The sequence below is a fragment of the Stenella coeruleoalba genome (assembly GCF_951394435.1).
Source record: "Stenella coeruleoalba genome assembly, chromosome: 3".
Taxonomy (NCBI): domain Eukaryota; kingdom Metazoa; phylum Chordata; class Mammalia; order Artiodactyla; family Delphinidae; genus Stenella; species Stenella coeruleoalba.
The window spans coordinates 42,518,708-42,536,210 of record NC_137148.1 but is presented as its reverse complement, the minus strand read 5'-3'; the positions used below and the strand labels follow the sequence as shown (position 1 = coordinate 42,536,210).

The 17,503-nt window shown below is 40.1% G+C and overlaps 2 protein-coding genes across 3 annotated transcripts in view; one reads left to right on the top strand and one right to left on the bottom strand.

The window, feature by feature from the left end:
* Window positions 1–4,098, top strand: part of PLPP1 (phospholipid phosphatase 1) — a 118,873-nt gene extending 114,775 nt beyond the window's left edge. For both annotated transcript variants that reach the window (XM_079918330.1, XM_079918329.1), the window contains exons 5-6: window positions 3,211–3,387; window positions 3,959–4,098. In XM_079918330.1, the coding sequence (XP_079774456.1) occupies window positions 3,211–3,387; window positions 3,959–4,090 (309 nt within the window). In that variant the 3' untranslated portion in view covers window positions 4,091–4,098. The remainder of the gene's footprint in view (window positions 1–3,210; window positions 3,388–3,958) is intronic.
* Window positions 3,969–17,503, bottom strand: part of MTREX (Mtr4 exosome RNA helicase) — a 134,633-nt gene continuing 121,098 nt past the window's right edge. The window contains exons 26-27 of the mRNA XM_079918328.1: window positions 5,947–6,051; window positions 3,969–4,528 (exon numbers count right to left, since the gene is read on the bottom strand). Coding sequence (XP_079774454.1) covers window positions 4,476–4,528; window positions 5,947–6,051 — 158 coding nt within the window. The 3' untranslated portion in view covers window positions 3,969–4,475. The remainder of the gene's footprint in view (window positions 4,529–5,946; window positions 6,052–17,503) is intronic.

Below are 17,503 nucleotides of genomic sequence, written 5' to 3'. Positions count from 1 at the left end.
TTCAGTAGTTGCAGCTCATGGGCTCTATGGTGCACGGGCTTCAGCAGTTGTGGCTCATGGGCTCTAGGGTGCATGGGCTCAGTAGTTGTGGCTCATGGGCTCTAGGGCGCAGGCTCAGTAGTACTGGCGCACGGGCTTAGTTGCTCTGCTGTACGTGGGATCTTCCCGGACCAGGGCTTGAACCTGTGTCCCCTGCATTGGCAGGCGGATTCTTAAACCACTGTGCCACCAGGGAAGCCTGGGAGAATTGAGAATTGTAGATGCTGCCACTGAACCAGTCTGGTACCATATACAACATTGGATATGGAGTTCTGTAAGTTCTAAATCTTAAGAGATAAGCAATTGAATGCCTTACCTCTAATGGGTTTAGTGCACATGTGATTAACATATGCATGTGTGGGAAGAAGGGAAACAGTGGAGACTGCAAAGGCAGGGACCTACAGAGCCTTTTTATTATCAGCTCTGGCATTAAAGCATGAGTTGTCCCTGTATCTAGTTCTAATATAACAGTGCTGAGAAGCATCAGGTAGTCAGTTTCTCTGAGACAGTTAGGGAAAGATGGAGGAATGGAGACTTCTTTTTAATGAAACATACATACTTTCTTCTCCCCTCTCAAAGGACAAGGAGTAGAATTAAAAAAGTTATAAATCCACGAAGTCAAAGAATGGAAAACGAGACAATAAGCAAGAGGTAAAGATTCTGGAAAGCAGTTAAATGAGTGGTAGGAGGAAGCCAAGTCTCTAGCGCCTCCAGAGAGAGGGAGCTTAAAAGATTTGCACTGCAGAAGCTGAGAAAGGATGAGGAAGAGGAGCCACCAGAAAGACAGCATGGTGTGCTTTGTTGGACCTGCTCGTGTAGAACAGACTTTTGGCTGGAAACGCAGGAGGGGAGTTGTCGCGGTCTGGAGTTGTTCAGGGCATGTCAACTGTGGAACTCAGTTGACCCAAGGTTCAAGAAACTCAGTGTTTACCGCCTTGGGGTCTACTGAAATGGAAGAGTCTTCCCAGGGAAGAGCAGGGCTAGAGGTGGTGCCCAGCTTTTGTAGAGCTACACTGAGTACCCTGGACCCAGGGAAACACAGAACAGGCATATAGGAAGCACACTCAATTAACCAACCTCACCCAGAGCTGAGAACTGTTCTGTGACCAGAGCCTGCACTCAGGCCATACGGCCGTTAGTCAGCAGAAGGGCCAGAACACAGAGTGGAGCACAAGGTTAGGTGTATGATCACAACTGGGGAATCCCAGAGCTCCCACAGGGGGAGTGGCCTCTGGATCCACACCAAGGGGACCATCTGTACTTGGGTAGACGTGTAAGAAGAAACTAAGTACTTAGAGGATAAAGGGTTCACCTCAAGTATACTGCAACTTATTTGATTACTGACCATAAGTGAATGTTACTTTCACAGGGATGTTGAGGAAGAGATTGGGGCAAATTAATACTTATTTAACAGATGTCTGCAGGCTACCTAGAGTCAAAGTCAGGGTTCTTTCAAAGGAAAGTATTGTTAGAGGGGTTTTAGAATCTTACGTGAGGGAGAGCCTTGAAAGCCCTGTCTCTGAGTTTCCTTTAGGGTAGGACTAGCTTTACAACCATTTTAGAGTTTTTTTTTTGCTTTTTGGTTTTTTTTATTGCTATGTCGCTAGCAGGGATGGGTGCAGTTCTCCCTAAGATGTCTGCATTCATGTAAGTATTTGTAATTCTTAGGTATATGTTTTTATAGTCTAAATAACCCATGCCTTTAACCCTTACCTGAAAAGGTGGCTTAAGAAGAGGATCAGTTAAACTTTATATATGAAACTTGGCTTCAGCCCTAGTCAAGGAACTGTCCTCCTTAAAATGAACAAAAAGTTTCCAATAAAAATAGAACTAATGAGGTGAAATCTTACCTGGCACGGCTGTGGTACCTAACTGGGCTTCAGTTGGCACATGTCAACTTTGCCCCAACCAGAACCAACTATCTTCCCAACTCTAGAATCTTGAGACAAGCCTCTTACTCCTTACGTTTTTATAGCTTCAACAACAACAAACAAAAAAAGGGAAGAGGAGCTCTACAGAAAGCCAGTAGCACTTCAGCCAGTTAAGGAGTCCAACTCAGTTAAACAACTGGTATGCTCTTTTAGGGTTAGATGTTTATACTATAAAGGTACTTGATAAAATTAGACAACCTCTGGGGCTTTGCCAGGTGCTGAGAACTGAACACACATAGCAGTGCCCAAAGAACTGGAAATGGATTTGTGTATCTATTTTAAATAGGCAGTGTCAGTGGGTACAGCCACATAATTAAATGCAGTCCTCAGAAAACAGTTTAAGTATATGAGCCATAAATTACTGAGCAGAGTTTTAAAAAATGAATATTAAGAAGTATATTCTTATTGGATAGAAGTTAGGAAAATTTTTGTTTTACAAAAATGAGACCATATTGGCTGAAAGGAGTTCATAGGAAACTATTCCAAATTCATTCTACATTACAATCTTTAGGGATGCACCCAAAATCAGAGGCAGGCTGACAATGGCAAAGGCAAGACTCTCAGGTCTGATTAGAAAAGTCATAGAACTTAAAGGGTACAGGTGCTATTGAAAGAACAGACTCCTTTACTGGATCAGGACTAAACTACAAACTGTATTATTTACTTAGGCAGATTATTGTATTTACTTATAAATACAGATTATTTATTTAGTCTCAGTTGCTCTGTTAAATAATTTGAGGCCAGAGGAGCTCTCAAGTAAATTGTTTGGGTGAATTAAGCAAATTTAGTTCCTAGATGGCTGGCTAGAAAATACAGTAGCTTGGCCCAGGGTAAGGGCAACCTGTGCTCAGAATGCTAGCAGTTGATCCCAAGACTCTACACTAATGACAGTTATAATTCAAACTGCAAGGTGAGGAGCTGCCCCCTGAAATCCTAGAAGGTCTGAAACACTTACCTTGTTCATAATTTGAAGAGTGGTGGTAATAGTTTTTATTTTTTAAATTTTTTATCCTTTTGGTTTTGTTTTGGGATTAATTTTTAGGTATTAATGAGTACAAGAATGCTTGCCTAAAGCCCTGTTCCATATATATAGTAAATCACAGATTATTTAATGAATATTAATATTTTGTGACTATCATTTTAAACATCAACCCTTTAACAATGTGGTGATAATTAATATAAAACATAGTCTCCAGTTGGTATGTTAAGCTCTTTTCTTTATTTTTATCTTTTCTGTTAGCTTTATCTTCAAGCCAGGATGAAGGGAGACTGGGCAAGACTCTTACGCCCTACACTGCAATTTGGTCTTGTTGCTGCGTCCATTTATGTGGGCCTTTCTCGAGTTTCTGATTACAAACACCACTGGAGTGATGTGTTGACCGGACTCATTCAAGGAGCTCTGGTTGCAGTATTAGTTGTAAGTATACAGGGCAGCAGCCTACATCCTGATACTGAGAAACACTTGGATAAATAAGTAGAAAAAAATGTCCCAATGAGAAAAGTATGCTAAGGCAGAGAATGTGGCTCAATAATTGCTACTGGGTGAGGACCCCAACGTTATTAAAAGTCATTTTAGGATAGATAGCAAATAATACCTACGTTACTTACTCTTCGCAAGTTATTTAAAAATTTACTAAATTTTTTTTTAATTGTAAAAAGCTCTGGCTAAAAAGTGTTTTTAGTATGAATTGGAAAAAACAAAAAAACAAAAAACAAAACTAATTTACATGAGGAATGACACTTTCATTAAGGGCTAGCAGAGTGAAGCCATCTGCCCAGTACATAACAGAGCAACTGTCAGAATGTCCTTAACAAAAATTCCTGTTAGCCACTAATTTATTCGTACCCTTAACCTGTACCCTGTAAAGTATATCCTTTTGTTTATATTTTGCACACTGCTTATTGCAACTTTGTATACGGTTTAAACTTATTTAAAATTGTATCATTAAATACTTTGCCCCATTCTAAATGTTACCTGTTCTATACAGGCTGTATATGTATCAGATTTCTTCAAGGAGAGAAATTCTCCTTTTAAAGAAAGAAAAGAAGAGGACTCTCATACAACTCTGCATGAAACACCAACGACAGGGAATCACTATCGGAACACTCACCAACCTTGAAGGTGGCAGAGTGCCCAGATGAAGCTGGCCTGCTTTCTAAAGGAAAATGATTGCAACCAGAAGGCAAGAGGATGCGTCCTTCTTCCCAGTATACAAGCCTTTAAGGGGACTGCTGCTACTGTAACTCTTGGATGCCCACTTTACCTGTGTGTATATAGTTACATTTAACACAATGGTTATCTAATAGCTCTAAGTTCATTACAAAAAATTTCAAGCCTTTCACTAAAACAAATGCCCCACCTGTACATTTTTTTTATTAAAAAAATGTAATGCTTATGTACAACTGTGTATGTAATATGCTTTCTTAGAATGATGCTTGATTTAAATATAATACATCAGACAGGTGGTGAACAATTTAAAATCCCACATTCCTTTAGCTGACTCTTTATAGGTAGAGGCTGGCAGCAAACACAATATCTCTCTTGATTTTGGTGATTCCTAAGAGAAAAGAAAATACAGTTTAAATTCTCAAGGCCACAAAGAATGTAATTCTTCTCCCCTGGGGTTTTGAAGACAGCACAACAATCCTGATTAAATTTGGTGAGAGGGCAAGCCTGGAAAATACAAAACCTTGCTTGCCTGAAGGACACCTAGAGGAGTTCACAGCCACCTCTGAGACATGGGAAACTTAGAAACCAGACCCCTGTTCTCATGACTCTTGAATCTAAAGTACCCTGTGCGTGCGGGGGTGTCTAAAATTATTCAGAAAGACCAGACCAGAGGGACTAAGCTGTCCAAGAAGTTAGTTGACCCAAAAGCATGAATTTTTCAGCCTGCAATGGAAGGCACTATATTTCAGTTACCATGTGAAATTCTTTCTGGACTAAGGACAAACACATTTTATCATATAGAAGTTTACAAAACTAGACTTAACCCTGGAGTGATTAAATAGGTCTGCCTCTCTTTAACAATGTTGAAGATATAAGCAGCTTTCATAAGCTGCTTCTTAAGGCGCTGAGTTGCCAGCAGAATCACCAGGTTTGACTGTGAGCAGCTGGTAACTCAGAGCAACTATGTGGCTGCTCTTCTTTGATGTTTTAACTCATAGTCCTTTCTCTTGGCCAGCATTCAGATGGAATGAATGAAATTATTTGCAAGCATGTATGCCTCTCCCCATTACTACCACTTTGGTCTAGCCATTCTTTCCTGATCTGGTCTTCCTGCTTCCACCTTGCTAATCTACAGACTTGCCTGTGATGCAACAGCAAGAACTACCTTGTGAAACCCAAGTCAGAGCACGTCACTCCTGTGTTCAAAACCTCCAATCATTTCAGAGGAAAAAGCTGAGGGCTGGGAGCTACATGACCATTTCTTTTCTTCCTCCAACCCCTACTATTCTACTCATTGTTCAGCTGTGCTCCATCCACACTGGCCTCTTGTTGTTGCTTAAGTATATCAAGTGTCTATGAAGGACCTAAATGCCACCTTCTGAGTAGGGGACCCTAGGCCATCGTATCCATCCTCCAATTCCCTACTGTCTCTTCCTTTGTTTTTATTGCTACCTGATATATTTTAATTGTTGACTTGTTTACTGTCCACCTCCCTGCACTAGAATGTGAGCCCCATTAAGGCAGGGGTTTGTATCTTTTTTGTTCACTGCTGTATTCCCTGGTGCTTAAAACAATGTCTGGCACACAATAAGTGCACAATAAATATTCTGACATTTTATATATATTCATTTACAAACTTTCTCCAACACACACACACTGATATTTTCTTTGGACACTACTACATGGCCCTTCATGGCAATCCAGTGAAGAGCATCTGAAAATGTTCTCCTAGGTTGTGGTCAAGAGCTCAAGTCTCAACAGGATTTGCCTAAATTATTAGAAAAAGCTTATGGGCTGGATACTGACCTTCTGAAAATTTATTTTCCAGCTCAGTGTTTCCAATGGCTTTTGCTGCTTGACACATTTGTCGAAGTAGTTCTTCCAGGCGCCTCATACAACGAATTATGCTGCCTGGACAGAAAAGGAAACAAATCACTTGTAAAGTGTAAATAATCAGGAATAGCAGAACTTTTGTGAAGACGCAAGGAAGGTGAACATGGGATGATTTAACTGATTGATAGTACTTTGAGGGACTTCTCCTGCAGTAAACCAGTAGTAAACTTGACTGGTGACTGCTAGGCACCAGGAAGGCTACAAAGATGAAAAGTTTAATTCCCATCCTTGACTAATGGTAGAGAGAGTCATGGATTTATTATAATGTGTTCACACTTGCTCTTAGAGAGGTAAGTAAACAAAATGCCCTGGGAGCACAGGAGAGAGCAACATGGGTGAAAGGTAGCAAAGGTGACATATAACTTGGGTCTCTTATGAATGAGGTCCCTGTCAGGCAGTGACAAGGGAAGACCACTGAGACAATGTAGAAAAGCAGCTATTCAAGGACCCTGAGTGTGGCCTACTACGGCCTCTGGATACTATCCTGTGAAGAGAATGCAACAGGGAATTTTTAAGCAGGGGAATAACAGGATCAGATTTGTCAATTTTAAAGGTGCAATCAATCATTCTTCTGGACCTTAGACTCTTTCATTAGTGCTTTCCTCACACAATGTGTCCTCAATGAAGCATAAAAGAGATCAGTCTCTTCCCACTGGATGTGACTCCGTCTGAGACAAGTGTTTGCATCAAAGGTGAAGTTGTAAACAGTTTCACTTCTGTCAGACTTGCACAAGGAGGGGCCCTGAGATCCTTCCTCTTAAGTGCCACCTGCCTAAGTTTAAAACCCTTGGATTTCATTTTTAGTGTCTGAAATACATTAGGAATATCAGTTCTCTCTGATATGCAAGCTGTTAACTCACACTTCAGGTCCTTATTTAACTCCTTGCAACACTGGAAGAATTCATTAACATGTATCAAGCTCTTGTAATACACTCGATGTGCAGTGTTGAGGGCTCCTTTTTACCTTTTAATGCCTTGCACATTATGGTACAGTGTGCCCAAGGGAGAAAAACAGTAGAGAGATTTAACTCATAAAGCAGAATGGAATTTGAGCTTAGACAAAGGCAAAAATATAAGCCATGTACCTAAGAGAGTCATTAGGATTCAGCAGGAAATGCCCATGTACATGTACAGCACCTTTTCTCTCTGAGAAAATGTTGCACGAGGGCCTGGGCTGATAAGGACAACATGCCTGGTTTCTGAACCCACCTATGGGCCAGAGCAAGCAGAACACAAAGATGCTAGTTCACAGCAAGAGGTTTATGGGATGAGATTGGTCAACAAGAGGACCACCAGCACGTATGTCAACTTGAAAGATCAATGGGGATACCTCTCTTAAAAGGATGCTATCATCTCCTACTTATGGGATGTTCACCTAATCTAGACTTGGTTATAAAAGGAGTGAGCTGAGACACCTGGAGTTAGAGGAAAGAAGACTGGATGGTGACCTGGATACTAGGAAAGATTCAGCTAAGTAATTAGCTCTATGATCTAGGCCCTTACTCTACTCTTATTTCCCCTTCTCATTTGTAAGGTAAATGACGATAAATGCAATTTAAACAGGGGGCTTACTTTACCTAACTGGATTTGTCTCACTTGAGATATGAGATGCACAAATTCTGTGACAGGGGCAAAGCTCTAAAGGAATGTAAGGTCATAATACAGTCCTTAAACCAAAATATTCAAAGTTCATACTTTATTGTCCTTCCTCTTCTCCCATTAGAAGGTCCATGGAGTTCTTGGAGAAGTAGGGTCAAGACTGACATCTCACCTCCACATCTACACACATCTTACAATAACCCTGGCCTTCTTATTATAGGAGAGTAAAGTAATTAATGTTTATAATAAGACTTAGGCATCAAGGAAAGGTGAAATAAGGCTGAGCATGTTTCAAGAAAAAAGGGTTAGAAAAGGGTTATGTCCAACATTTTCTGAGTACTTACTTTGTGGCAGGTCTATAATCTATGTTTTGTGTAAATTTTCTTGTTTGACCCTTACAGTTCCATGAGACAAGTACTGTTATCCCTATTTTACAAAGAGGGAAAAGAAGCTCAGAGAAATTATAACTTGACCAAGGTCAGAGCCGGGAGTATATGATGGAGTCAGGATTTAAATCTAGACAGTTAGATTCTACAGCCTAAGCATTTAACCATATTATACTATAGTACCTCACAAAAATGATTTATCTATATTTTCTATAATAAATGTATTACTTTCATAAATTTCAGTTTTAATTGAATTCAGTTTATACATTTAAAATAATCGAGAAAAAATTGTAAATATTTAGTAAGATTTTCAGGTCATACTCTAAGCTCCTCACTTCTGTTATAAATCTTCATTGCCAGGTAATGCCAAAGAATTTGCAGTAATGGGTTTCAAGAAGTAGGAAGTAGTGGCAATTGGCAAGTAGGATCCAGTCACAAAGAGTCTGTTTTCTTAATTCGGCAGTCAGAGTAATGACTTGTGATGATTTCAGTGAAATGGGGGACTAGGTTACTATGGCTCAAGAAGGAAATGGGAGGTAGGGAGTTGAAGATGGTCTATTCTCGACTACTCTTTCCAAGCCTGGCTTGTGAAAGGATTGAGGGATTGAGGATGATGATGACAACAAGATAACTTACTAAAAAATGATGGCAGCAGCTAACACTTACTGACTACTTTGTGCCAGGCACTGTACTAAAGGCTCTACATGCATGATATTAACCTCACAATACGAGATAAGAGCTATTATTATTACCATTTTATAGCTAAGGAAACAGGCACAGTTAAGTAACTTTCCCAGGATCATTCATCTAGTGAGTGGGTAGGATTTAAGACCAGGATATATATGCTCTTGCTCTTAAACACTGTATGTTATGTTGGTAGCTGGAGAAGACGTGGATGAGAAATATAAACATATTCGTATGCTAAAATGGCAGCAGAAAGGATGTGACTCAAGACTGCAAAGGTGCAGAAAACAGTGGAAGGCGGCCCTGGAACTGAGTGCAATTTCCTCTGAAGAGGAAAATAAGGGAAAGGATATATGCCATGAATTTCTAGGTTAAGACAGGCCTAGTGGCATCTCCCTTTCCTCTGAAGCAGGAGTGATCACCTAGAAATCTGGGGCAAAGTTGAGGTAGATGCTTAAGAGAGCAGTGAGGATCTGGAATTGCCTCTACGAGAAGTCTCAGAGCCAGAGAGAAGTCCTGCATGGAGGACATAGTCTCTGGACGTGGACCAGGGATTACATGCATGATGTTAACCTCACAATACGAGATACGAACTATTACTCTTCCCACTTTATAGCTAAGCAAACTAAGTAGTAGATGGCATCTACTACTTGAGGGACTGTACTAGCAAGCTGTGGGCAAGACTACATGAGGTAGTGTTCAAAGTGTACCCAGCCGGTGCTCAACAGTCTCTCCTCCTCCTGCTACTTCTATTATTACTAGGTTTAATGTGATTCTGAGGTTACAGACTGTGGCTTTTGATGACACCAAATCATACAATTATTCTCCAGCAGAACTCTGCTGTGAAAGTACAGGAATAGAGAAAGTGAATTATTAGACTGATCCAGGTTGGTGGTGCATAAGGCAGATGGGAAAACAAGAATATCAGTTGCTTCCTAATTCTCTCTCCATGACTAGAAAAAAGGAACTGTGGTTCAGAAGGAAAGTTCTCTAAGCAGTAGCTGTGTCCTCTCCACAGCAGGTCTCCAAGAGAATGAGGAAGCAGCTATGTGATATCTACCTGGTGTTTACTTCCTGTTACTGAGACAACTCATTCTGACACCAATAAACTATATTAAGATTTTGAAAATTAACAGAACAAACACTGCTTCTTTTACTAGCAACCTTTAACAGAAGAAAATAGTGATTTCACTGAAGATGTTGTTTCCAAGTAGGAGGAGACTGTCGTTAGCCACATCCAACATTCTACTACCATTTTACAAATGAGAAACCCTAGAGGTGGTTAATGCCTTTCAGGTTCAGGTTAACAGTTTTACATCTAGGTTTAGAAAAGAAATCTGACACCCTCATTGGAAATGGCAGAGATAACCGTATTAGCCACCCTTTACAGCAATGGCTTCCCTTTAAACTTTGAGGCTAAGAGTTCATGGAAGAAGAATCTTGGACCTTTACAAGCTGAAACCTTTATAAAAGTTGAAGATACTAGTTTGTTTTTGCTGGGACCGTGGCTGAGAAAATTATGAACAGACAGGACCAGGGAAGGAGAAAGCTCAATTAATGGCCTAAATGAGGAAGAGGGAGGGGGAGGGGGAGGGGGAGGGGGAGGGGGAGGGAGAGAAAGCAGGTCTGAATGGCATCTGGAGGACAGTTACCTGGGTGAGACAGGATAAAAATGCACAAAACAGCCTGAAGTTGCAATGGGGGAAAGGATGGGGCTGAAATCAAAACCATGAAGCAAACACAACCAACCAGCTTTACAAATATGGGTAAGAAGAGGACTAGCCTATTCCCTAGGAACAGGAGGCTGCCAGATGGACACCAGCCACTGTAGGATCAGAAGGGAGCATCTCCTAGCTCCACTGGTAAATTCATGACTTGAGAAATGGATAGCACCTTTATCTCTTCCCCTGGATGAGTGTTGCAGCTCCTACTCCCTCTTCCATTGGGCCCCCATGTGCAGGCACAAGCGACACAACAAGGGCACGTAAGGAGCCTATCCCCCACCCACTGCATCCCAGGAGGAACGGTGCTCCTCTACTGCTTAAAAATCTTTTGATACCATTAATGCAAATGCTAGTAGGAGCACTGGTGAGTCTGTTTCAGTCCTGATTCAAACATAAGGTTCTGGATGGTCCATGTGTGATATTTCTGTATTAGGATAATCACTTGTAGACCCTACGTTTTATCTTTAAAGGTGGTATTTCACAAACTTCAGTCATTAGCGTATCACTCATTTTTGCTGTAACACTTTTAACTTAAGTAAATGAAAGCTGCTCACTTATTTTTTATAAATAGGCCATAATTATAAAAACAACGGTTACAAAAACAAAACAATGCTATCAATTCCAGCTAGATACTATTGCCAACAAAAAGTTGATCATATTATAGGCACCTCAAACTCAACAGTTCCCAAAAGTAAACTCAATACTTTCCTTCCAAATCATTTCTATTAACATATTAAAAACTTTAAGTTTACTCTTCTATAAAGTGGAGATAACAAGAATTCCTATACCTAATGGGGTTATTGTGAGAAATGAATGAAATAATGCATGTAGGGTGCTTCACAAGTGTCAGTAACACAATAGGAGCTCAATAAATGTTGGCTATATTTGTTATTTCTGTTCTCAGGTGCTAGGGATGCTGAGCTCCAGTCCTGCTCTCACTGAAAGAGGAAATACAGTCGCAGTAACTTCTGGGTGTCTAGAGACAGGGTGGGGGCTGGAATGGAGAAGGTAATGAATATTGCATGACTCATGCAGCCAGATATTAAATGTGTATTTTGCAAACACTTCTATTTGAAGAGAATTAAATTACGTAATGGTTAAAAATGTAAATATATATAGGACTTTAAAAAGGAACAGAGTGTATTTCACAGGTCATTTAGAATTGAAAAGAAATCCTTTATAAAACTGCTGTGCAGGGCATCGGAGAGCCAGGTACCCTGGCTCACAAACTCTGTTTTGACTGATTTCAAATGTGTACTGGGAATCACAGATAACCTGATATTGTTTTGGTATTTCTACAAATTGAGAAACTCATGTTAATAGCCAGGATCTGCAAAAGCTATCAGAGGCCCAACCACATGAAGTATATTGCTAAGATAAGCTAAAGAAACTAAACGCACATCTAAGCGAGCAAACACTGCCACACTTTGTAAGCACTCCCACTCAATTTCTGGAAAATGAGTTCTGACAGTTTCAGATGACATGAGAACAATTAAGAAAATGAGGCCAGGCGGTACAGGGTTGCACATACAATGGCTGTGGCTGCTGACCTCAGTCTTGTCAACAAATCACCGTGTGTGTACAAACACTGTCCATAGCTGCCTGCAGCGTAAAGGGGATGAATGAAGCCTACCATGAAGAAGTGAATCACCCAGCATACCTACGTACTGCAGTTCTCTGTAATACAAGGGTTCTCCTTACTCCCAGTTTTGAAAATCATTCCGCCTCATCAATTAGGACCACCTAGATTAAGTGTTAGATAAGAGATACAAAGCTATTACCCATCCCCCCAGGCTATCTGAAGCTGACCAGAAACAGAAACATACACACTAACAACCTAACGGTTTGTTACAAATCTTTTTTTCTGGTCTTGCCAGAGTGTAAAGCAAAACTGAATTCTTACTAGTCATTGCCCCCCTTTTTTTTTTCTTGCTGTACGTGGGCCTCTCACTGTTGTGGCCTCTCCCGTTGCGGAGGAGCACAGGCTCCGGACGCGCAGGCTCAGCGGCCATGGCTCACGGGCCTAGCCGCTCCGTGGCATGTGGGATCTTCCCGGACTGGGGCACGAACCCGTGTCCCCTGCATTGGCAGGCGGACTGTCAACCACTGCGCCACCAGGGAAGCCCTAGTCATTGCCTTTTGAAGAAAAATTGTGGTAAAATACACATAAAATTTACCACTTTAAAGCATGTACCCCAGTGTCACTGCCTGTTTTTATCACAGTGAAATATAATTCACATGGCATAAAATTCACCCTTTTAATTAAGTGTACAAATTCAGTGGTTTTGGGTATATTTGGAATTGTACAACCATAATCACTATCTAATTTTAGAATCTTCTTATCACTCAAAAAGAAACCCATATCCATTAAGCAGTCACACTACCCCCTCCTTCCACCTTCCCCCAGCCCGTGGCAACCACAAATCTACTTTCTGTCTCTACAGATTTGCCTATCCTGGACATTTCACATAAATGAAATTGTACAATAAGTGGCTTTTGTGTCTGCCTTCTTTCACTTAGAACCTTAATCTGGTCAAAGTTCATCCATATTTTAGCATGAATCAGTACTTCACTTTTTTTTTTTTTTACAGTAGAATACTTACTGTCCCATTATATGGATAATATACAATTTATTCATCCACTGATGGACATTTGAGCACACATGCTTTAAGGGTAATCTTATAAACATCAAGCTCATGAGGTTCTTAAACAACACCATTCTAATTGAGGATGGAAATCAACACATTTCTTTATCTGGAGAGGTATTTATTTCTACCTCCAGCTTTCTGGCATCTGCAAAAGTGGTCCCCCACAGTTCACGCCCTGAATTTGATTTAAAACTCCTATCTAAGTGGTTATTGAGGCCTGAGGTTAGGATTATAATTATATTTTCCTGCAATCATTTACCACTAGATCCCAGCTTAGGCTGAAAACATTCCTGGAGGGCAGAGACTGTTACTTTCACTGCACCCAGCACAATTCCTGATCCCACTAGGGTCTCAGTTAATTATTCATTAAATGGGTAAGTATCAGGTACTAATTCCTAAGTCATTTAGTACTAAAACTGTGCCAAACTTTAAACACAGAACAGATACATATTAATAGAATGTTACTCTACTATTATTAGCAAAAGTATTTTGAAATAACAAATCCATTGGAAAATCCCTTCTAACACTGATGTACCGTCTCCTAAGAAAGGGTAAAACTATGCTAGTGCAAAGGCAGTTGAGAAGACCATGCGGTGGGGGCAGAGAGTACGAATGTGCCAAACAGCATTTGCTTTAAAAATCTAGGACAGGGACTTCCCTGGTGGCACAGTGGTTAAGAATCCACCTGCCAATGCAGGGGACACGGGTTTGAGCCCTGGTGCGGGGACGATCCCACATGCTGCGGAGCAACTAAGCCCGTGTGCCACAACTACTGAGCCTGCGTGCCACAACTACTGAAGCCCATGTGCCCTAGAGCCTGCGAGCCACAACTACTGAGCCTGCATGCCACAACAACTGAAGCCCACGTGCCCTAGAGCCTGCGAGCCACAACTACTGAGCCTGCATGCCACAACTACTGAAGCCCGTGTGCCCTAGAGCCTGTGAGCCACAACTACTGAGCCTGCATGCCACAACTACTGAAACTCGCACGCTGTAGGAACCACATGCTGCAACTACTGAGCCCGCACACCACAACTACTGAAGCCTGCGCACTCTAGGACCCGCGAACTGCAACTACTGAGACCGTGTGCCACAACTACTGAAGCCCGCGCGCCTAAAGCCCATGCTCCACAACAAGAGAAGCCACCTCAATGAGAAGCCCACACACTGCAACAAAGAGTAGCTCCCGCTCGCTGCAACTAGGGAGAAAAGCCTATGCAAAGCAACAAATACCCAACGCAGCCAAAACCAAATCAAAACAAAAAAACCTATGACAGGCAGAAGTACAGTAAACACTTTCAAGTGATAATTCGTCATAGGAGCTTTCCTGATGACATGTGCTTAGTGGAAAGCAAATCCTTCATGCACAGTGAAGACTACAATATTGTTTTTGTATAGACAGAAATAAATAGTAATGGCCCTGTCTAGGTTACAATGGATCTACTACAATGGATCAGTAGACTGAAACCCCGTATCTGTATGGGCTATAGCCCATACAGATATATTTTTAATTGTTATCCAAATTTAATTGATGGAAATAAGAAACGATTATATTCTATCATTTTTTCCAGGGTGGTAACAGGGCAATAATTATTTATGTGAAGTGTTCAAAATTCCTCAACTGAATCACAGTATAAACTCTTCTCTTACATCAGACGTCCCCCAAACATATGGTGTTAATCATTACAATGTTAACTAGCTCCAGCTAATGTTTGAAAAATACTTAAAACTACTCCTGAGGCTCATGACATGACATGATCAGACACTTGACCAGAGCACACTAAAAAGTTCCAATGCAGTCATTTTCTGCCTGTAAAAATAAAGACACACTATACTATGGGCTAGAGCTTTGATTATAGTATTTTTCCAATTATATAAAGCATGTACAGTAACAAGATGAGGAGAGAATGGCTATTCTGAAATGGATGAACTAAACAACATAGTAAAAACAAAAAAAGGGGGCTTCCCTGGTGGCGCAGTGGTTGAGAGCCGCAGAGCGGCTGGGCCCGTGAGCCATGGCCACTAAGCCTGCGCGTCCGGAGCCTGTGCTCCGCAATGGGAGAGGCCACAACAGTGAGAGGCCCGCGTACCGCAAAAAAAACAAAAAACAAAAAACAATATCCTAAGTAAATCAAGGTTCTCAGTTATTTTTTTGCTGTTTAATTATATAATTTGCTTTTATGAGCTTTCCCAATTTTAGAAAGAAAAGGTATAGCTGGTATAATGGTACCATGAAAATTGTGTTGATGTTAGACCCAATTTCAAGTTATAAACTGAATCCCTCAATTTTTAATCTTAGATTTCTCAAGCAAACTGTGACACTGAAATAACCTCAAGGAATTGAAATAGATTTCAGGAACTGAAACAGATTTCAGGAATTGCTAGTATGTTGTGGAAAACATCAACTCATAGGTGGCAGAAATACAAACCGTCAGGACTTCCCTGGTGGCGCAGTGGTTAAGAACCCGCCTGCCAATGCACGGGACACGGGTTTGAGCCCTGGTCCGGGAAGATCCCACACGCAGCAGAGCAATTAAGCCCGTGTGCCACAACTACTTAGCCTGCGCTCTAGAGCCCACAAGCCACAACTACTGAAGCCTGCGCGCCTAGAGCCCGTTCTCTGCAACAAGAGAACCACCGCAATGAGAAGCCCGCGCACTGCAAAGAAGAGTAGCCCTCACCCGCTGCAACTGGAGAAAGCGCGTGTGCAGCAACGAAGACCCAACGCAGCCAAAAATAAATAAATTAATTAATTAAAAAAAATACAAACTGTCTTCAATTTAGCAGTTTAGGATTTATCTGCCATACTGCGGTAACTTTTTCATTTAAGTACAAAGAATAGAAAAATAATCCACAAAGATAATTTTATAAGGCTTCCTATATTTCTAGGCCTATTGTCCCTTCATTTTTCTTAAACAAAACAAAACAAACAGTGCACCATTATTGTTTTATGCCATTGTGTTCGCCTTCTCAGAGAAGCAGATATACAAATATGAGCTATTATATTAACAAGTCGTAGAATTTAGGCATAGAACAGTAATTAGTTTCATCTTTATGTTCCCAAAAGAAGTTAGACTGAAGAGTGGTGATGCTGTACTTGATTGCCTTTGTGTGTCTGAAACACACAAGCTGTCATACATCTATCTGGGTTTCTGCGTGTTAAGCAATGTTCACAGGTGAGATGAGGATGTCATGCTCTCTTCTCACAGCCTCAACAGTAGCTACCCACCATCAATTATTATAGACCTTCTTACCATTCCTACAAGCATAAATTTTCAGTGGATAGAGATGGTATAATTTTAGGTAGTATTTAAGAAGTCTCTAGGTGGTCCAAAACTCAAAGATAAGGTATTATGGTTCTTAGATGAAGTTATCAACTATCATGTGCTTGTAGTCACAGAGGCCAGAATTCAAATCATAGTGCCATCATGTAGTACATACACCTCCATGACCTTGACCAAATTATTTACCTTTTAAAAATCAGTTTCCTTGTGCAAAGTGCAAATAATGTCTACTCTGATGTGCTACTTTGGTGATTAGATCTAAATTATATAAAATGCTTATTAGCACAACTCCTGGCACACAGTAGTTACCTAATAAATAATGACCATCCTGGTAACAGAATACAGTATTCAGAAAAAGATTTTGGGACCATAATACTAATAACCATTTAATGGAGGCTTAGAAATAAACTTTAGGGAAAGGACTAAAACAGCACACCATAATTCAAAAATAATATACTATAAACTATAATATTTAAAACCTTAAAACCCATTAAAATTCAATGTAGTGAAGTAAAGGCTCATAGTTGATTCTGTTGCAGAGATTCATAAACTCAGTAATCTATTAGTCTTTAATAATATTGGGTAAAAAGCATAGTATACAGGGTATGTTAAAAATATAATTTTTCTCAAAATAAAATTTTAAATGTTCTTATAATAAATATCTATAATATTGGGTAAAAAGCATAGTATACAGGGTATGTTAAAAATATAATTTTTCTCAAAATAAAATTTTAAATGTTCTTATAATAAATATCTATGAAGTCCAAGCTCATTTATTTTAATTTTTAAGAAAGTTTGGTGCAAACACAATTCACCATTATAAATATCTACAATCTGCGTAAGCCAATCTTTTTGCAATGAATACAGCATTTCTAAATATGGTTTTCTTTAAATATTGTGCTTATTATTTGCTTCTTGTAATTCACTTATAATTAATTACTCCTTATATATTCCCTTTACCTTTACTTCTTCATTTAAAATTTTTCTTCAGTTGAGTAACAGTTCTGATTGATTTTAGAAATGCAATGATGGACAGCATATTTAGCTCTGCTATTTTTTGGTGGAATTGCATAGCAAGCCATTAGGTTATTACTAAGAGAATAAAACCAAAAGTAAAAATACCCACATAAATAGGCCTTATTTGT